General features: G+C 39.3%; 1 protein-coding gene across 1 annotated transcript in view; it reads right to left on the reverse strand.

Annotated features, from left to right (window-relative positions):
• Positions 1 to 11672: 11672 nt before the first annotated feature.
• The window catches only part of LOC114666065 (tau-tubulin kinase 1-like), a 162603-nt gene continuing 151286 nt past the window's right edge, over positions 11673 to 22989 (reverse strand). The window contains exons 15-16 of the mRNA XM_051919541.1: positions 20289 to 21823; positions 11673 to 12946 (exon numbers count right to left, since the gene is read on the reverse strand). Of these exons, the coding sequence (XP_051775501.1) occupies positions 12493 to 12946; positions 20289 to 21823 (1989 nt within the window). The 3' untranslated portion in view covers positions 11673 to 12492. The remainder of the gene's footprint in view (positions 12947 to 20288; positions 21824 to 22989) is intronic.

Below are 22989 nucleotides of genomic sequence, written 5' to 3' on the forward strand. Positions count from 1 at the left end.
ATTTCATTTTAGGTTTGCCATTGATTGGTGATGTATTACTGTACTGTAAATAAAGAGAAATATCCCCTTTCTGAGCAGATACTTGTGCTCTCACATTTGTATTTATCACAGTATGGCAGCACTTGGCGGTGTCTCAGATTAGAGACGGTGGCATTAAAACCAGAAAAGATCAACCGATGTGAAGAATGTAAGTTAAGCGAGTCAGTTATCATCTGTAATGCCACTTTTCTATACTCATAAGATGTTAAACCACTTTGTGATTAGAGAGGGTTAGCAGCTTTGTAGCATTTCACCCTAACAAATAACTCCAGCTATGTTCCTAACTGGAGTTTAATTTAAATCCTTGCTCAACTAAGCATTTCCATTCTGAAGTGATAAGAGTTTGTATATACAATTTCAAAAATAAAATTAGGCAAAGTCTATATCTATGGATTTTCCTCCCAGTTCTTTTTAAACATTTTCATTAGAATAAACTAAAAAAGTGGTAATCACAAATATGAATAGGTTAGGTCATTATATACGTTAATGATAAAGTAAACGAATTAAAATACCACAACGCATAAGAAGCCTTTTTGCTAAATTTAGAAGAGTATTTATTCAAAACACACTGCACAAATTAGCTTTCAAGAAACAAGCTTATACCCTGAAAAACCTCCAAGTCATCTGTGAATTAATCTGGGATTAGTCTTTGTGTTGCCGGATTGTTTAGTTAACATCAAACTAAAACAGGGGTCCCCAACTCCGGTCCTGGAGGGCTTTCATTCTAACCCTTTTCTTAAATAGTGACCTGTTTTTGCTGCTAATTAACTCCTTTTACATTCATTTTAATTTACTTGTTTTTTAAGATTTGTTCCCCTGAATTGCTTCATCCATCCATTATCCAACTCGCTATATCCTAACTACAGGGTCACGGGGGTCTGCTGGAGCCAATCCCAGCCAACACAGGGTGCAAGGCAGGAGACAAACCCTGGGCAGGGCGCCAGCCCACCGCAGTGAATTGCTTGAACAGAAATGAAGACCAGCTAAGTCAGGGCCTCAAACTCCAACCAATTTCACATGAACCAGTTGCTTAATGGGGCGCTGAGTCTCGTCGTTAATGTGGAAGATGAATGTTCTCTTTGTTCCCTTGTACTAATCCTTGTCTAAGGAGTTAAGCAGAAGTAAGCTTTAAAAACATGATTTGCTGAGCAAACAGAAAAAATATTTGTCAGAAGGACTCAAGGTCTAAGCTTCCACACTGAGACTGCTTTATCACGTTCTCCCTTTGTTTACATCTGAACGCCATAACACGGAGCCAAGGAATCAAGTTGCACAAGGAGCATTGAAGGGGCTCAAGGATTGTGTATAATAAAGTGTTGACTGTTGCATTTTCATAATGAATATTAAATCATGCATTCTAGGGGTACAAAAACCTGCCCCACCCAATAAACAGTTGTTCAGAGAGCCCTGATGCTGTCATGTAATATTGATTGCCTGCTTTCTGAAACCTGCTCACTGTGACTCCGAGTAAAATAATAAAGAGAACTAAAGAAATATTATCTGCCTGCTGTCAGTGTGCCTTTTTCATCCACATTAATTAAACTCGTTCTTTAAATCCATGGCTTGTTGCTGCTCTTGTTGTGCATTAGCAGACATTTTCAAAATTGTTGGTTTTCTCTTTTCTAAGAGCTCTGTGAAAATGTTTTGTGGGCCTGAGCAGATCAACATTCCTGAGACATTCACCTTTCTTGATTTTCAGATACTGTATGATGGTCACATTTTGGTTCATTTTGTATCTCATTATTGTTTAGCTTCTAATTAAAGAAAAAAACAATGAAGGGGCCCGAGTCTTCAAGAGCAAGTCAAATAAAATGAATTCAAAAGAAGTTAATTAGCAGCAAAAAACAGGTCACCGATTAAGAAAAGAGTTAGAATGAAAACCTGCAGCCACTGTGGCCCTTCAGAACTGGAGTTGGGGACCCCTGAACTAAAACCTGCCTTCAGTGCAAAGCTATAGCCACTGAGGGTCCTCAATGTGTATAGCTTGGCACACTGCAGTCACAGCTTAGGAAAGCTTAATTGCGGATGTCAACATGACCATTTTTGGAAATGTATCTAAACGTAGTTGTTAAATAAATGACTTTATATTAAAATGTTTTAATCATATTTTTGAATATTTCATTTATATAAAAACGGCAGTGCTAGAAGTAAACTTTGAGCTGCTGACATTAGATTTAAAATATTGCACTGGCTGAACCTGTAAAATTACAAATCCAGATAAAACCAACCCATGCATCACAACATGTCCCTACCTTCTCGTTTCTATTCAGGCCGACGGAGGCCAAGTCTTATTCTGCATGAGGCAAAGCTGGACAGCCATTTGAGCTCAGGGCACACATAAGAGCACACGCACACTCACACTGCGCCATTTTAGAGTCGCCAATAACCTAACACAGGCCTTTGGGATTAGAAAGTACACATCCAGAGAAAATCAGCAGACGGCAATTGGATGTGGGATTTAAATTCTGGATGCAGACTCCATGATGTATTGATGGTAATTAATCATTGTGCCACCACATAATGCCCATAAGCAGGTAAACTTGAATTAGATAGATAGATAGATAGATAGATAGATAGATAGATAGATAGATAGATAGATAGATAGATAGATAGATAGATAGATAGATAGATAGATAGATAGATAGATACTTTATTAGGCAATGAATTAAACACTTTATATCTTTTTTTTTCAGCCATGCATTACTAAGAGGTGGTTCAGCCTGAACAAGGCCATGGCCAAAATGGGACACAAATGTAATGCATTATCCAACTAATGGCAAAGTAATTAGGACCAGGAACGTATACGAAAATGGACAACATTTACCCTAAAATGTGTGATCACTCACGATATTTCTTCAACAGCACTTCAATTTTATTTGAATAAGAGTTTTGTATATCTCAACATACTGTAATCTTAATTTAGCAGTAACGACCATTCATTCTACTCAATCCGTGTATGTTCGGCTTAACTCGTATTGCTTTCAATGAGGTTTATCTGATTATTTTTACAGCAAACTACATAAGGCATTTCAATCTATGAGAAGCAAAAACTATGGAAGACATTTGTTTTATGTTTAGAATTTTGCACAATGTGACATTTCAGCAGATTCTCTGCAATATCTTTTTTGCATTATACAGTTAAATTCTCGTCTGTGTAATAAAAGCTAAGATTTTAACTTGAAGTATGTTCTACCAATAAAGATTTCCTCTAATGACCTACTGAAACACTCAGCTCAGACTAATCCATTTTTTAGGTGGGTGTACATTTTCTTCCAGCGTATGCTGTGGCCTACAAACTGTACGTTAAACAGTTTCAGTTTGTTTTCAGAGACACCAAGGCATCTTCACGAAACGTTTCTTTTAGCTTGTCATTGGTTTTCTCGAGTGGCCCGAGTATTTGCCAGCACCCATAACAGTTGGATGGAGGGTTTTTTTTTCTTGTCCCTGACTGATAATATTTTAAGGTTTTCTTTCACCACACTCCTAGTTGCCTTAACTTTAGTAAAGTGAGAACAGAACTAAGTTAAAATGTACAGTACAGTCTATAAAAGAGTGTGGCTTGCTGATTTCCCTTGCATATTAATTTCCCTGTTCGTCTCCAAAACGGAATATTTCATTGCTTTCTAAAGTAGAAAAAAAAAGTATGTGGAGTGGATATAAATTAGACACCTTGATAGTAAGTCGGGCGATGGTGCCAGAGAGAGGGAACGACAAAAACGAGGATAGGGAACTAAATATGGAGAAAAAGAAAATGCAGGAAAGCCTGTTATTCAAATCAAAAACGCTTAATAAAAGATCCCGACATTTACAACTAAATGACAAACGGAGATGCTCGATGAAAGTGTTGCTATAAATGACTGCTTAGCAATGAAAGTCCAAATGTCGTGCCGACTACGCCACATGCAGCATCTTCTGTTTTACTTCACTTTGCACAGCAGACTGCTGCCTTCAGCTATTAAAATATCAGTGCAGTCCCATTTCTGAAAGTCCTGTTGTGAATTTCTATATTGTCAGTACTTACTGTAGACCTGCACAGACTCTAACAAGGACCTGTCAGATGAATACACTTTTGAGTCCCCCCCCCCCCCCCCCTCCCCCTACTCAGTACCAGGACGTTTCTTTGCCAGCTCTTGATCTTCCATGCTGTTGCTAATTTTTACTGTACAGTAATTTAATGCTTAATCTACCACATTTCTTTTTTTCTTTTGCTCATATTGCCTGAAAAAGTTGAACAAATACATGATTAAAACATTAAAATAAAAAAGCACATCATTTTGTATTAAAGTTTATCTGCAGTTTTTTTTAAATTATTCTTTTTTTTATATATCTACAGGTGTCATGTAAGAGATTCCAAACCATTGGTGCCTGGTCTATTTAGCCTTTGATTTACATTAGAAAACCAAATGCTGCAAAACAAAGATTCAACAATCTTTCCCAGATAAAAATAAAGATGTGTTTAATTTCCAGAGATATTAATATATATTTATATTTATATACATTGTTTGCTTAAACTATATAAGACATTGAAATCTTATAGCAGTATTAAAAGGCAAGCCCATTATGAGACTGGGGAAAAAAAATGAAACTCAAGGCATTAGTGCTGCGACATCTCTCCCTTTATTGTAAAGTTCAGACCAAACAAGCATTAGATGGTTTGTGTACAGCACATCTCTCAGGGCCTGCACTTGTCAAAAATTTAACACAGAGATTCATGAACAAAAAGTTGATTGTAAGGATGCACACATCAGTTTGTGTAACATAATTGTACAATTGTTTTATAGCGGAAATTAAAAAAAAAAAAAAAAATCAAAGCTAGAAAAGTCCCAGATGATTTTTATGTTACGTGGTTCAGTGCCAATGCATTGATTAACCTGGAGTGCTGTGTCCGTTATACACTCTACATGCATTCTCTGAAAACGTGTAGGAATTTAGCCAAGAAGGATTAACATTCTGTGTCTGACATGAGAAAAGAGTTGAGAGATCTGTGATTAAATTATATGGTGTGTGTGTGTGTGTGTGTGTGTACAGTATAAGAGTTAATGAACTTCAGAGACCTGTGCTAAAAAAGGCCTGTGTCTGCCTCATCACTGAAGTTAATTATGGTTAATTATTTATTCACAAGCTGTGTAAGCACGTGCTGTAAAAAGCCTGGGGTCCTAGAAACAATTGAAATTGTCAGATGTAAGGTACTGCGGTGGGCTGGCGCCCTGCCCGGGATTTGTTTCCTGCCTTGCGCCCTGTGTTGGCTGGGACTGGCTCCAGCAGACCCCCGTGACCCTGTAGTTAGGATATAGCGGGTTGGATAATGGATGGATGGATAGATGTAAGGTAATTGAAAGGAACTACTCTGGGCATCTCTCTCCTAGGAGGATTCGCTTTGCCGACGTGCTTGCATTGCTTGTGTATTAACGGCGGGAGGAAAAGTAAAAAGAATACCGTTTTGCCGATGTTAGCGGCTAAGCGACGTTGTGTTTCTTCGGAGGTTTCGTTTTGGCGACATGTTTGCATCGCTTGTGTATTAACAGCGGGCGGAAAAGTAAAAAGGACACTGTTTTGCCGCTGTTAGCGGCTAAGCAACGTTGTGTTTCTTCGGAGGTTTCGTTTTGGCGACATGCTTGCATCGCTTGTGCATTAACGGTGGAAGGAAAAGTAAAAAGGACACTGTTTTGCCGATGTTAGTGGCTAAGCGACGTTGTGTTTCTTCGGAGGTTTTGTTTTGCAGATGTGCTTGCATCGCTTGTGCATTAACGGCGGAAGGAAAAGTAAAAAGGACACCGTTTTGCCAATGTTAGCAGCTAAGCGACGTTGTGTTTCTTCGGAGGTTTTGTTTTGGCGACATGCTTGCATCGCTTGTGCATTAACGGCGGAAGGAAAAGTAAAAAGGACACCGTTTTGCCGATGTTAGTGGCTAAGCGACGTTGTGTTTCTTCGGAGGTTTTGTTTTGCAGATGTGCTTGCATCGCTTGTGCATTAATGGCGGAAGGAAAAGTAAAAAGGACACCGTTTTGCCGATGTTAGCGGCTAAGCGACGTTGTGTTTCTTCGGAGGTTTCGTTTTGGCGACATGCTTGCATCACTTGTGCATTAACGGTGGAAGGAAAATTAAAAAGGACACTGTTTTGCCGATTTTAGCGGCTAAGCGACGTTGTGTTTCTTCGGAGGTTTTGTTTTGGCGACATGCTTGCATCGCTTGTGCATTAACGGCGGAAGGAAAAGTAAAAGGGATATTGTTTTGCCAATGTTAGCGGCTAAGCGACTTTATCTTTCTTCGGAGGTTTTGTTTTGCTGATGTGCTTGCATCGCTTGTGCATTAATGGTGGGAGGAAAAGTAAAAAGGATACCGTTTTGCCGATGTTAGCAGCTAAGTGAATTTGTCTTTCTTCGGAGGTTTCGTTTTTGCAGGTGTGCTGCCCTCGCTTGTGTTATTAGTAGCTAAGTGAGTTTTCTGTTTCCTCGGAGGCGAAGCCTTCACCCCGACTCCACCTCTCACTTCCGGGCTGGACAGACAGACACACACACTTCCACATGTAGACATTTACATATAAGATAAAAGGAGAATAAAGTTACTCTCTCAACCAATTTGGTCTGTTAACCCGACTTACAACGGGTGCGTAAACAAAACTGAAAGAAATTGAAATCACATTTCCTAACCAAAGTCAATGGGCATTCATTCAGAAAAATTGTTAGATATGGTCCCAAAGAATGTGCCGACATATTTAAAAGTGAGAATACAACACAAATGTAATAAGCGCTTTTTTGATAAAATGAAATACTGTAAAGAAAATTGTGAAATCAATACATAAAACAACAAATGAAAGCAAAGATGAGGTAGATCAAACCAGAAGAAAACATATAATCGGTATTAACTGACTATGGCTATTTGTTGTACAAAATGTCAGCCTTCCCAGGTATTTTCAAGAGTAATTTTACAAAAACGGACAGACAGATTGATGGAAATCTGCCCTTGTTATTTTTATGTGTCGGTAAATCTTGGAGTAATTCACAGTGGATGACTTTCTTGGAAGTCTGAGATAAAGTCACACAACAACACACCCATCAATACATAATTTAAAAAGAAGGATGTCTTTATGCTTTAATTAAATTATAATGGGGTCCATCGGTGTTGTAAAAATGTACAAGTCAATTATTTTGTGAAGAAATGTAACTTTTTCAGTTGTAGTTGCATTTCATCTCTTGAGACTATGCACCACCAGGCCACTCAATACGGAAGTATAACATTTCAGGTTAACTGCTTTCATTTTTTCTAGCATTAAAATAAATTTTGCCTGTTTTTGTTTCTCTTCAGACCTGCTGTAACACACTGCAGCACACAATCTAGGAAGACAAGAGTGAGGGCCTTCTGTGCTGCTGGAGTTTCCCTAAGCACACCGAACCAGTGGTTAGGCACTAATAATATAACAGCTCCACAAAAGGAATATGTTTAGACTAAAAAGGTTCAGTTTTAAAATAGGATTGCATTTATTTTTCACTTCAGGCTGGAGATCTTTAAACACTGTACACGTGTGAAACTAACTGATCCTGCCGTTTTTCAAGCACTACAATATTTTCCTAATTATACCATAGCCAGCACTGCAATGAAAAAAAAAAAGTCTCTAAGAAATTAGGCAGATTTTTTTTTATAGAATTTTAATTTCTTTAACTTTAAAAAATTAAAGTGAATTATTGGAGAAAATCACAGGTGTTAGATGTTCACTGTATAATACAATTCTGTGGGAATCTAAAATAAACTGGCGAGTCACGTGGATGAAATTTCGACAACTTTTACAGAGCCTCTGGATGAGATGCTGGAACGACTTGGATGTAAGCTAATTAAAACAAAGCGAGAGACTCTTATTTGTGAAACTTCTTACAAACTTAACATTTACTGCAGGGGGCTAGTAGCAAGTTCGACCTCATTAATTTTGAATCAAGTTATTTAAATTTGGAAGTAGCCCAGGGGTTACTGTGGATGTGAATCACTTGTAAAAGATCTGGGATTACCTCCTACTTCAGTTACAGGTGAAGCTTGCATGTTCTTCACATGTCTACGTTCATTCTCTTTGAGTATCCATCTAGTATGCTGCTGCTGGAGAATGTGAATTTCCCCTTGGGATTAATAAAGTATACAAGCAATGCAAGCACGTCGGCAAAGCGAATCCTCCTAGGAGAGAGATGCCCAGAGTAGTTCCTTTCAATTACCTTACATCTATCCATCCATCCATTATCCAACCCGCTATATCCTAATACAGGGTCACGGGGGTCTGCTGGAGCCAATCCCAACCCACACAGGGCGCAAGGCAGGAACAAACCCCGGCAGGGTACCAGCCCACCGCAGGGCACACACACACACACACACACCCACCCACGGAAGTATACACTGGGTTAGGTTATAAGGGAGGATGTGCCAGCCTTACATAGATTGTTAGGACTGCTGCCCATCCCAGGGATCCTTCTGAAATTGTTCCCAAGGTAGTCTGCATAACTATTTTAGCAAGAAGAGAAAATATTAGGGATTAGGCTAAGAAAATGATATTATTTATACTTCAAGAAAAACAAATGAGTCAGCCCAACATGTTGAGAATTAACAGAAGAACTGACGACTGTGTTTAGTATGAGACTCATTAACAATATCCCATCATGTAGGATTTGTCACGCAAGTGAATTCAAAATATTTTACATGCAGCAAACAGTGTTTGATTTGTAGCTGTTATTGCAGACTTTTCTCCTATATGCTTTACATCAATCCACTATCCATCGAGCATACCATACTACCAAAATGACATACAGTAACTAAGAAAGCCAGAAAAGAAGGAGGCCATGAAAAGAGAGACAGAGAGCACAACAAGTCTTAAAATAAATGACACTAACAAAGATATGAGATTTGGCATAACAATTGCACACTTGATATATACAGTATATAAATTGTGTGATGACGGATTGTTTAATTTAACATGTTGAATAAATGCCTTCCACATGTTTATATAGGTGAGTAGTCAGTTATAAACAGTCAGTTTCAAATTCGTGTTCATAGAATACTACTTTTAGATAGATTTTCAAATATATGACACTAATAGAAAAAATCGGCCGTGGTCTCCCCTCGACTTTCTCGTATATTAACCGCAAGACAATGATTATATTTTCATATTATGTACATTAAAGAACCATCAACAACAAATCAAATCAAATTAATATGCTGAATAATTATTATAAAAGTAAAGTTGAATAAATTGGACTCTGCAGCTGTATGAATAAAAGGTAAAGTACCACTTCTGGTTAACAGAAATAGCCCAAAAGTTGATAGAAATCTATGTTTTGTACCTAATACTTGTATGGAAAATTTGGTTGACCAAATGAAGTGAAAGCGTACTCAAGTTATTGTGTTTACATACACACACACACATACACACACACACACAGAGGCATAATTCTAAAAATGGTATTTTCGGACTCAGAGGTCTAAAACCTCGAGATTCATCAAAATTTTTCAATAGAATTTTTGGACAATTCCAATACTTTCCCTACACTTCGTATACGAGAATGTCAGGGAGGTCTAAAATGTTGAGATTCATTAAAATCTCAAAATTCAATTTTTGGGCGATTCCAATACTTTCCCTATACTTCATATATGAGAAAGTAAAAAAAGTAATAGAATGCAATTAAGCTGCATGAAAATACATTTAATTAATCAAATGTGATTGTGAGGTTTATTTACCTTTTTCCAAATCAATGCCCTACTGTCCTATTCTGCTAATCTCAATGTAATAATAATAATACAAATTGAAATCAAAGTGCTAAAAGAAAGACACATTTTGTCTGGAGTTCAGTTTATATTTGTGTTGATTGTCATTGCAAATTCAGAACTGCAAACCATCTTACAAAAGTGGATCTCGGGCATCCACTGAGAGTCAGCTTCTCATATTTTGTAATTAAGGATGGTGAAAGATGACAGTAAACTCTATATAATGAATATGTTACTGGCAATGTATGAAAGGCGGGCATTGTATACTGTAGAATGCCTAGGCAATATATAGAATACCTGGTGTTTTTGGGCAAAGTATAGAATATCCAAATTATTTTAATATTATATATACTTTCCCTAGGCATTGTATGTAATACCTATAGGCATTATATAGAATGACAAATGCTATTTAGGCAAAGTATTAAAAGAGAGTCATGAAAAGGCTTTTATTGAAAAGACATATATGAAAATGAAAGAAATACAAAATAAAGTATAGGACTTTCTTATATTGAGAAAAACAAGAGAAAATAAAATATGAACCTACTTATTGCCACGTGACATTAGAAACGTCATTAGCGGGAGTATTTTATACTTTGACGGTTTGTCTTTTGGCATTGCATAGAATGCCTATGAAATGTGTGACATATTAATTGTTTCATACTTTGCCGTCCAATAATCGGCATTCAATACAATGCCTGCTTTTCATACATGGCCGGTAACAAATATATAGTGTTTACTTTTAAAGATTTGATTGTTGAAAATATGGCAGATATTCATTTTCAAATAAACAACAATATACACAAAGCTCTTTTTCCAATTTAGAGTTAGAGGTGACTCATTATAGATAATGAAGTCAAGATTTGGCCCAACTGGTGCGTCTGTTATTTAAGCCATCTATAGGGTCCCAGTGACTTACAGTAAATTCCTGTCACAGTTTAACTAATTTAGTTACTGACGTTGATTCAACACACACATATAGAGTAGACACATTAGGTCTTGCAAACCCATTATTTAGAAAAAAACAGGTTGTTTAGTGATAAATACATAAAGTACAATCAGTATTGAATATTTATACATTTTGGAATACATTGAAATATCATTATCATTTTATTCACAATATCTCTGGATTGCTTTTTAAAATTAATTTTAGAAAACAAAACTATATGCTACCGTATCCCCATTCATGCGCAGAACAGATCTTTTCTTCCTTTTAGCACTCACAGCTAACCTCTCTTTGAGAATAATGTCACTTGTGAGTGTGGAATTGAGCTCGAGTACAGGTGATGATGTTATGAGATGATGAAATATTAATGGGGCTAACAGCCGGAAGAGGAGATGCTGTCAAAACAAAAGAGGTGAGCAGTAAAAGGATAGCAATAAACATAAAAAAAAACTAATAGCTTAGTAACAAAATACAGATGCCAAGGTCAGAATAAAACCAGTTAAACGCAAACAAAGTGAGGCTGAACAAGGTGGCAAAGATCAGTGGCCGAGGGAACACAGAGAATGAAACAAAGATATCAGAAATGAAAGAACAATACTGAAAATCAACGGCCTGTTTAAAGATGCCAGCAGATGGGCACAACAGGTTCAGGTGCCAGGTAAGTACAGTGGCCATGTAAATACAAGTGGGAGGCCCAGTCAATGGCCAATGAACACAGGAGGGGTGGTGAGACAAGAGACGGCATCTGCTGGTGGGACACTGAGATGATCAAACATTAGGACCACGACTGAATGGCACTGCAGATCCTAAGTCACTGCAGCTTCACTCAAAATCTCTGACTTGGGCTGGCCGAATATTCTTAAAAGATAAAAGCGCTGCAAAGTACACTTTTAAAGTTTTCACTGTCTCACTAAAACACTTTTGCATTTATTAGCATTTTATATTCATGTCTCTTAGGAACAACTAGAATATAATGGAACAAAAATAACGCTTCAAAATTCCTGACATTACAAAAGACTATAAACTTAAGTGTTATTTTAATTAAAAATGTACTTTATAACATATAGCATGTAGAAAAAGTAGAAATCCAAAACTCAGATGATATTTTATTTAAATGCCTCTCTTACAAATTACTTACTAATGCAATGGTAAACAACAAACAATTCATCCAAATGGTTCTAAAATCGGTTTCTTCTAATTCAGAGTAGCAGGTTATTATTATCTTTTACCACTGAATCCATATTAACTTAATTTTTACGATTTTTCGGTTTTCGCTCACATTTGAAAATTTAAGTGCAATTAATTGGTACATGTTCTTCTTGGCTGGTCTAAAGGCAAAAAACGTGCCACTGATTTATACTGCGAATGACTTCATGGAGTTCAACAGTAAAATGAGCTACGTGCAGAATGATGTAAAATTAGGTGTACAGAATCTAATTTTCCCATTACTGAAAAAAACTTTCTCAAGATCAAATATTGTAATATAATTTTAGAACTCTTCAGAATGTTTATAAATGAAAGGATATGTAGTAAACGTACCCTTGCATTTTCTGATTATACTTAAGCACATTATAGAAATACCTTATGCATATAAATGTGTTATTCCTGTGGATGTACTTGAAAAATAATTGTGAAACTAAGCAGCAGAGCAATAACCTTTGCAAACCACTAATGTTTATTTGGTCTGACTCAGTACATACAGTGGTGTGAGATTTTTTAGTAGATTAGAAGCATGAATTACCATGTAGCACTGGCTGATGGCAGTAAGATCATTATCTGGCAGCAACCTTGCTTTCAAATACTTCTTTTCTTCCTTTGGTTGGCTGAACTTGCAGTTGTGACCTCACCTTTCTTGCAGACTTTCCAGCAGGTAGCAATGCCGAATCCTCTGCAGTCCCAGTTGCCTGAGCTTTTGGCCTAAGAGGAAGGGCAGTGTTAGCTCTGAAAGAAATAAACTGCCTCTTAATTTCAGTGCTCACTGGTTGCCTTCGCTGTCGTGATGGAGAGGGACTGTCCGTTCGGGAGGTGGAATAGCTTCTTGGAGATGCACTGAGGCTTCGCGGAGGGGGTAACATGGAACTTCGGGGTGTCACACGCAGGGGTATCCTAGGGCTACCTTGGAAAGTAGCTGGGCTTGGTGACATCTGGACCTGTGACGCCATCTGCTTTGACCTCTGCTCATAATGGACATTCACGCTTGTGTTCCCTGTTTTATGCGCTTGCAGCCTGAAACATCACAAAAATGACATATTTAACCTTACGCTTACATATTGTCTGTTGATTAAAAAACACCAAGGGAGAAAATTAACAATTGCACATTTACTCTTGAATCAAAAGAAATTACGTGCACTCAATGATACATTGAGACCAGAAAACAAAATCATCCTTTTTAACTGGACATTCTTTCCATTTCCTGCTGTGCAAGCGTCACTTACAAACACTCTTTAGATGATCAGACTTCAGATAGTAAAATACATAAGATACAGGGTGAGGCAGAAAGGACGGACGTCTTTGAAATGGCTGGAACTCACCGCTAGGTGGAGTGACAGATGTGTGGTAGGTGGCGTTAGGTTTGCGAAGTCTTAGCATTTTTTTATTTTCTTTTTAGTTGAAGCTATGGAGCCGTGGACGATAGAACACCGCATTTTTGCGTACGACTATTTTGTCAAGGACAACCAATCTATTACCGCAGTTCAGCGTGAGTTTCGTTGTCATTTCAATATCCACAGAAATAAAGCTGTTCCCGCTCTTAACACTATCCTACGTTGGGTTAAAGCACTTCGTACACGAGGTACACTAATGAACAAATGACCGCTACACGAATGGCACGTACTCCTGAAAATGTGGAAAGCGTACGACTAGTCCTGCTGCGCAGTCCAAGTCGATCTGCTCGGAAGCATTCTTCTGAACTTGGCCTCAGTAATCGTTCGGAGCACTATATCGAGATGACAACGTCTTTTTACCTGAATTACGACGAAAACGTATACCCATCCATCCGACGTGTGTGGTTTCAACAGGATGGGGCGACAGCCCACACAGCTAGAGTATCAATGGATGTTATTCGCCCTCTCTTCCCTGGTCACCTCATTTCCAGCTTTGATGCCATTCATTGGCCTCCTCGGTCCCCTGACTTATCCATGTGCGATTATTTCTTGTGGGGTCACCTCAAGGCACATGTATACGAACATAAGCCCCGTACATTGGAGGAACTGAAGGAAGCCATTCGCGTGGAAGTCGCCCAAATCGACAGAGCGATGTTGAAAAGAGTGGAGGCCAACTTCCATGAACGCCTTCAGAAATGCATAATGGACACCACATGGGAGATGTTGTTTTCCACACTTGATTTTGTCAAATGCTATTTCAACATGAACACAAATCTTTCAATAAATTTCTTTGTAAGAAAAAATTAACAATTTTGTGATTTTGTAAAAAACGTCCATCCTTTCTGCCTCACTGAGTATTTAATTGCAGATTAATGTGCTGGCAGGGGACAAGGCAGAAAAAAGGCATTTTGAAAGTGTAGTAGAAGTTTGAATTGGCAAGAGACACCACACTTCATTATGTCTTAGGCTACCTGACCAGGGATGAAATACCGTCAGCTGAAAAATAAAAAAAAAAAACAGCAAAACACACACAAATACACACAATGAAGACCTGTCAACGTATTGTTATACAGTACAACATTCAAAGAGATCTAAAAATCAACATCACGCACTCAGCACTGAAAGCCGAATATGCAATGAATATGACGCATGAAAATAAGGAGACAGCTAATCCAAAATATTAAGATGTACACTGTAAAAATATCAGTAAATTTAACCGTAAAAATACGGTAAATGGTGAAAGTAAAATACCTTTTCTGAAAATAAGGAAAGTTACCTTATGTTCTACTGAAAATTACCTGTATATCTTAAACAATGCATTTCATTATTTTTTACAGCCAAGTTCTCTTAAATCGATATTTTTCTACCTTCTAAATATGCTGCGTACCGTTTACTGATACATTAGAGTTACACTGAAAAAAATCGCTTTTAATTTGACAGTGTAAAACTGTTAAACTGCAAAGGCAGACAACTGTAAAATGTAAAGCGCTGATTCAGTAACCCCGAAGTTAGGATATTTGCATAAGGACACGCCTCCTTTACCGTATTGGTCCTGGTGATCCGCATACCTTTGCACAGGAGGGAAAAAAAAACTTCAAGTTAGCGGACTTATTTTTCCCTGCATGCTGAAGGTTTTTTGAGGTTATGGAAGCTGATTTTTGGTGGGTTGTGTTCGATAAGCTGGCACCCTGGCAGGCCACCACACACCACAAAAGTAAACGTTACTTCTCCACCAGGCAATGTGCCATAACTTCCTTAAACACTGAATTCTTTCCAATGTGTACTGTAATTAAATGATTCATCACGTTTGCTATTGATTGTTGTTATTTTATTGATGCAAACTGTGTACTGGTGTTTGGTCCTGACAATATTTTCTAAGAGTTTATTGATTAGCATATTCATTACAGTGCATGGATTTCAGGTTACGGTTAAACGTTAACTTCTATTGGAATGTGTTGTACAGAAAAAAGTTATTTACTATAAAGTTATACCGTAGACCTAAAAATATTGTCGCCTTCTATTTTACGGTAAAATTCTGGCAACCACAGCTGCTAGTACTTTACCGTAAATTTATCATTATTTTTTTGTTTTTTACAGTGTACACATTCATGAACCTTTCAAATTGCTTCACAAAAATATCAACCAACAGGTTATTTAGCAAGGTCTCCAACCTTGAAGCCCCAAGTTGGAAATAAAAAATTCAGACTGCATACATGAAGAAAGGTATGGTGAGAATACTGCAAGGCTGACTGGCCAATCGCTATATCGCGCTTCGACTTTCGCGGCTTCACTCTATCGCGGATTTTATATGTAAGCATATTTAAATATATATCGCGGATTTTTTGCTGGTTCGCGGATTTCTGCGGACAATGGGTCTTTTAATTTCTGGTACATGCTTCCTCAGTTGGTTTGCCCAGTTGATTTCATACAAGGGACGCTATTGGCAGATGGCTGAGAAGCTACCCAACCAGAGCGCGTATTACCTATTAAATAAAACTCCTCAAATATATTGTGAGCACGGGGGCTGTTTGCACCCCTAGAGGATACGGCCTCTCCTCAAAAAACACTGAAAGATTACCTTCACATTGCTCTCTTCTTTGCTGGGCTTACATATGGCTGCTTTGTCAAGCGATATGCTTCCTGCACGGTGCTTCAGATATTTAAAAGATCAAACAGCACGTATTGATTTTTGATTTTTACTTTTCTCTCTCTCTCTCTTGCTCTGACATTCTCTGCTCCTGACGGAGGGGGTGTGAGCAGGGGGGCTGTTCGCACCCCTAGATGATACAGACGCTCGTCTAAAAATGCTGAAAGATTACCTTCACGTTGCTCCCTTCTGTGCAGCTGCTTCATGAAGCGACAGGCTTCCCGCACGGTGCTTCACATACTTAAAAGCTCGAAAGGCACATATTGATTTTCTCTCTGATTTTTTTCTTTGCTCCTGACAGAGGGAGTGTGAGCTGCTGCCTTTCTTGTAACTGCTTTGTCCGGCGGTGCTTTGCATACTTAAAAGCCCAAACAGCCCTATTGATTTGTTTGCTTTTCTCTCTCTCTCTGACATTCTCTGCTCCTGACGCGCACTCCTTTGAAGAGGAAGATATGTTTGTATTCTTTTAATTGTGAGATGGAACTGTCATCTCTGTCTTGTCATGGAGCACAGTTTAAACTTTTGAAAAAGAGACAAATGTTTGTTTGCAGTGTTTGAATAACGTTCCCGTCTCTCTACAACCTCCTGTGTTTCTGTGACCCAAGCATGACAATATAAAAATAACCATATAAACATACGGTTTCTACTTCGCGGATTTTCACCTTTTGCGGGGGGTTCTGGAACGCAACCCCTGCGATCGAGGAGGGATTACTGAACTTTCTAAGCATCAATGAGGGTTTATTGCCTATTTTCTTTGATTTTTCTTATATTGCAAAAATGTTTCCAAATGGTAAAGTGTACAAATGCCACAGTGAATGATGTTTTTCTTTTACATTAGTTTGACTAATGATGCACTTCTTTACTCTAATGCTGTATATTCTGTCCCTATACCAAAGACTCTCGTCAAGCTTCATTTCTGTAATTTTGGAAATTTTTTCTTTGCCTGTTTTTGGATTCACTACTCGGCTTGTGTTTAACTAGTGTCGCAGGAGGCTGGGGGTGGTACCCAGCCAGGACGCCCAGAAGGACCAGAGGAGGGCTTACGCCTACCCCAGACCATGTGGGGGTGACCGCCCTGGTGGCTTTGGAGACCACGGAAACTGAGCTTGGAAGCTCAACCCTATAGGGGCCCGTGGTCACCGCCAGGGGGCGCCCCAATGCCTGGAGAGCCCTACTCACACCATACCCGGAAGTGCTGGGGGGAAGATGATCAGGGACACCCGGAGTGCTTCCGGGTGCGAAGCCGGTACTTCCGCCACACTGGGGAGTGCCGGCGGAAGATTATCGGGAGACACCTGGAGCACATCCGGGTGATTAGAAAAGGGGCTGCCTCCCTCCATTCAGGGGCTGGAGTCGGGTGGAAGAAGGACGGAGCTCAGAGGAGTGGAGGCGATGAAGAAAGGCATTGTAGTGAAGAAGCCTGGACTTTGGGGTGATTGGTGCTGCGGCACTGGGCTGTGTCTGTGTAAATAGTGTAAATAAACGTGTTGTGGTGCTTAAATCATGTCTACCTGTCTGTGTCTGGGCTGTTCCCCACACTAGATACAACTGTTCTTGTATTTAACCTTTTTAGATTTTGTTGCTGCAGCCTTCTGCATGCTCTGTTTAAGATCTTAACATTTAATTTCACCATCACACCATGCAATTCCTGTTGTGTTGCCTCATCTAGACCTGCATGCTACTCAGTGTGTGTGTAATCAGCTACACGTTACAGGACGGTGTGCTATACTACAATCCTAGGAATTCTGTGGACATGTCTGGTTGGTGTACACTTGACAGTCTGCAACAGTACAGTTATGTGAGTAATCTAAGCTAAACATACAGAGTTTGATACTTTGTAATGTACATTAAACTGCTTTCTAGTTGTGCATGCAGCCATATGCTTTTCTTGACAATCAAATTTTTATTGAACTAGGGGGCTCTGCCCCCTGCTCGCTTCACTCACCAACACCCGGACGGGCTCTATGTGCTACCCACTTCACAGCTCTGATGCTTGTGTATGGGGTAGTGGATGTACAATTTAAACAGATTGATATTTTCATGGCAATTGTTACATAATAATAATAGACCTAACTATTTTACATTACAGTGAGTAATTAACCATAGTAAAAAATAGTAAAACGTAACAAATTGAAAGAAAATTAAGTTTCATGTTGCGTTAGAGGTATTCGTTGCTTTATATGTTTTCGCTCTGTTTGGCTTTGAAATTAACATGCAAATACTTTTTTAAACTTACACTTTTACTGCAAAACTTCAGTAAAAACAATATGTGGAATTAACTTTTCGTCAATATTGCATTGAATTTTGATTCCGTGTTTGGACTTACATCGTGACAACACAACGTATAACTGCCCAGGAGTGAATATCGTTATTTTCTCTCTATTAAATAAAGACTTTTTCGAATGTTAATCCCTGTGATTTGCTAATCGTCTTTGGAAAAGCTATTTTAATGGGAAACTGTAAACATTTTAATACGAATGGCATATCAAGATCTCCTTTGGTGTCTAATGTTATCCCATGAAGATGTACTACATTACCTTTCTTGTCACCTGTTAAAATTTTACATGTTAGAATTGTTCGAACAATTCTGAATACAACTCATCTTGCCTATTGCATAGCCCATCACTCAGACATAAATTACGCAATTACATTATGATACATCCTTCTTTCTACAGTAATTTGTGCGGTGGAAGACCAGGTAGTGTTAACGGTTGTAGATATTCTTCAGGATATTGTAAGTTGATGTTTTCATCTTCCGCACCATCACCACCAACTGTTTCAGCAGAGTCTATTGATACGCAGTTAACTAATTTGATGTGTAACTGATCGACATTTTTGCCGTTAATTTGTTTGACTTCATCGTTTTTCAGTGCTAGGATTGCCCGTGTACTCATTTTTTCTGTTGATAACCCTTCGGGATGAAATTCTTCAATAAGATTTGGACATAATACGTCTTCTTTTATTGGGAACTTAAAGTGAGGAAAGCGTAAAAATTTATAAGACTTGAGAGCACAGGAACTGCATCTGACAAAAGCATTCACATGAATGAGAGGTGAGAGGACCGCGCGCCGTTAACCATAAATGGTCGAGAGGAGGGCGGGACTTGAAAAAATCTCTTCGCAAACATTTTATAACAGAGAGACATGTATGTGTACCTTGAAGAAAACTGATGAAAATTAACTTGCAAACATTAAAGTTTACTTAACTTCTGGGATCACATATGTATAAAGTATGGCTTATTGTAAACAGCTGGCCCCCCTTTTTTCAACTGTGATGGATGACCGGGTCTCTTATCCGGCTGGGACACCCCAACCATGGAAGTGCTGGTGGAAAGAGTATTTTCAAGATCGTCTCCCCCCCCAGACCGATAGAGGGCAGCCCCCCCTGGCTTCCAGAGGGTCAAGGGTTAGGAGCATGGAAGCTCAACTCTGCTGGGGCCTGTGGCCACCACCAAGGGGGTGCCTGGACATTTGCAGGGCCCTATTTGGCAGCATTTCTGCCACACTTGGAAGTGCCGCCGGAAGAAGCTCGTTGGGCACCTGGACTCCTTCTAGGTGCCCTATAAAAGAAGCAAGTCAGCACCACTCAAGACCCAGAGTCAGGTGGAAGAGGGCAAAGCTTGCTGGAGGAGGAGTGGAGGCGAGAAAAAGGAAGAGAAGGAGAGAAGAAAAGGGTTTTGTGCCGGACTGTGCAGTGGGAACTTTTTGTACTGTAAGTAGCAATAGAAAAGCGCTTTCTCACGTGAATAAATGTGTGCTGGGTGGCAAACTCATGCCTCTGCCTGTTTGTGTCGGGTGAGGGCGGCTGTACACGCCCTAGTGGTCCACACAACCTACCATGCAAAGGAACTGTCCAACTGAAAATGGGAGCTTCTTAACTCTTTCTGACTGGCTCCTGTTCAGAGTCTTCTTTACTGTCATAGTGGCACCCGAGTCCCTGCAAACTCCAGTCAGGCAACCTTTTATAATCTGCATTTAAAACTATTGCACCGGTGCTGCAAATGCCCGAATAAACAGTTTCTAAAGGCGAGTGTAAAAAAGACATTAAAATATTGCTTGATGAGGCTTATGGGGGGCACGGAGTCAGTTGTTGGTCAGAATGCTGTTAGTACCAACTGCAAGCAAGCAGGAAAATGCACATACAGTACTCTTCATGTGTCGTTGCCTTCTGATTACTAAAAATACTGTATGGTCAGAATACAACTTTTTGCAAAGAAAATGTTTTTAGGTTTTTTGCATCTCGTACATTTTACATCCAAATCCATCACAATAAACCACAAGTATGAACACAGTTATTACAAAATCTTAAAGGCACATACCTAATTGTTCCTTGAGGGTCTGATTTCTGTGTAGTAAGTGCTGTTTGCAGGGTTTGAGAAGACCTTCTAGGCGCTAACTGTGTTGAGAACCTATTTACTGGTGTTACTGGTCTAGGAATTCTACTTTTCCAGCCCAGGGTTTCATGTTCTGTGTTCTGCTTGTTTATCTTTTTGGTAAGCGAATCATCTGAATCATGAGTATCTTCCTCTGAGCCAGTGGTTGATAATGTTTCTGAAGCTCTCCTCTGATCGTCTCCAGAAGATGCCGACGATGAGGCAGCTGAAGCCATTCTTAAACGTCCTTGCCGTTTTTCCATGATTAGACGAACCAGATCTGGCTTTTTTGCCCGTTTATAGAGCCATTCTTTGGAAGAGAAAGAAGCTGAATGCTCTGAGCCGGTGTCATCTTCAGACAGCAAGACAGGTATACGGCTCCGATGCTTGGATTTTAGCGGCTTATTTGGCACAGTCTTCTTAGCAGGTGTACTGGGACCTTCTAATACAGATTCAGCATTAGCATCTTCTACTAGAGGTTCTTCTGGTGGTGAAGCCAAATCTTTCTGGACTTCTGGTTCTCCATCTGTAAGGACTAAATTAGGCACACTATCTAGTTTATTCTCAGGTTCTATTTCTATTGACACATCCAGGCCATTTAGAATTTTGTGGTCTTCTGAAGGAATGGCAGCACATACTGAACTGCCTGCCTCTCCCTCCTTTTCAGTAGAGCTTAAATCTCCATTCTCTTTAATTATTTCCTGCTCCTGGTACTCTTCCTCTACCAAAGGCTCATCAACCACTCCAAAGAAGCCATACTCATCCTGCCTTAGCTGCTGGCCACTGGAAGACATGATGTTCAAGTGTGACTTTTCAGCAATATGGACAAATGTACGCTCAACTTTGGTGAAGGGAGAGGATGTAGTGCTAGCTGGAATCAGAGGTTTTGGTTCAGATTTGATCACAGATGATAAAGTTCCTGGCTCTGAAACATCTAATTGGCTTCCCATAGGCTGTGGCCTCTCATTCTGAGGGGTGATGGCAGCCATTGTTCCTAAATCTACATCTGGGGCCAAGTCTCCAGCACCTAATGATTTTCTTACATCTCCAGGAGAAAACAAAACAAGTGTTTTGGAACCTTCTTCCATCTCCAAATCTCCTTCTACAGTGGAGGCTCTGCCCTTCGATTCTTTCTGATCATCGGCCAGAAGGGTGGACGGCGCCCCATCCTGACTACGCTCGGTACTTTTCTGACTGATCTCACTGCTCGACTCGCTACGTGGAGCACATTCTTCAAGAAGCACATCCTGATTCTCTTCTCGTTTTTCTCTAGCTGGCATCTCACCAAACTCACGGCGATGTGGCAAATGGCCAGTCAAAACCACCGTTAGGAAATCCACCTTTTTAATTCTCGGAGGATGTACATTGTGCTCTCTTGGTATTTCGGAAGCCTGATCCCTTGCTTTAAAATCCTGATAAGGCAGACATGAAGGCACCATCAATGGCAGACCATTATGCTCAAAGGGTTTGGGCGGCAGTATCTGCAAGAAATGAGAAAAATGAAATTAATCTTTACTTATATGTGAACCACACTGTCCTCCACTTATTGGACTACACTTTGTTATATTAAAATATAAGGCCTTAAATACCAACATAACGTCTTACAAATCCTTTCAGTCAGTCAGTCAGTCATTATTCTTTAAATATAAGTAACTGATGGATTATCTAGTTTTAAGGCAATTTATTTTAAATTTTAATGTTCGTTTAACCTACCCTAATGCAAAAACAGAAGTAAAAAGATCAAATGTCCTTTTTAAATAGTCACTTCACTTTTTCACAAAGTTTCAATTACAGGGACTCTACGTTCCTAAGTACTTGGCATCTGATTTGATTTGATTGAAGATGTCTTCCATGTACGTCGGACTCAATGTTCCCTCTAAGCTGAGCGCGTGAGCGATCGCTCACACGAATTCAGAGCGTCGCTCATACTTCCCGCATGATCGCTCATTCCGACGGCGTCGCTCGTACTTATCGCACGATTGCTCACTCCGACCGTCGGAGTTGGTGCTCATAAATTTTGGCTTAAACAAAATGTCGCTCATAAACAATGTTTTTTGCTCACTATATGCTACTCCTTAGAGGGAACATTGGTCGGACTCCTTTACTGTTTGTGAATGGGGGGTTTCTTTTAGGGTCACCACTTTCACCTCACAGTCAAAGGACTGATTAAGTACACCCATGTGTGTATGTGTGGTTGGGTCAAGGATTGGGTCTTACTTCGTGCCTACAGCTTTTGGAACAAATGCATGTCTCCATGTGTTTGTAGTCAAAAAAGGAGAATTGGAATTAAATTTATTCTCATCAAGAGACACAGCTGCCAAATGCAAATATTTGGCACACACAGCCAAGCAGTGCTGTATAAAAAAAGCATAAGCATTCTCAAGATGTCAACCTTAAACCGTCAAGTGCGATAACTATACAATTTAATCTTTTCCATAATACTGTTAATAACGTGACCAAATAATTTGAATGTGATACTTCAGGCCATCTGCTACATTACCAATTCATTTAATGTTACTCTTTTATCATGCAAATGCAATATTAGTTTATCTATCCATAATATGACACACTTAGGATACATTTCCCAAGCAAAGAATCAGGTTCTTTAGTCAAACAGAGCTGTTGAAAAAGTAGTTATATGTGATGC

This window comes from Erpetoichthys calabaricus, chromosome 15, assembly GCF_900747795.2.
Source record: "Erpetoichthys calabaricus chromosome 15, fErpCal1.3, whole genome shotgun sequence".
Taxonomy (NCBI): Eukaryota; Metazoa; Chordata; class Cladistia; order Polypteriformes; family Polypteridae; genus Erpetoichthys; species Erpetoichthys calabaricus.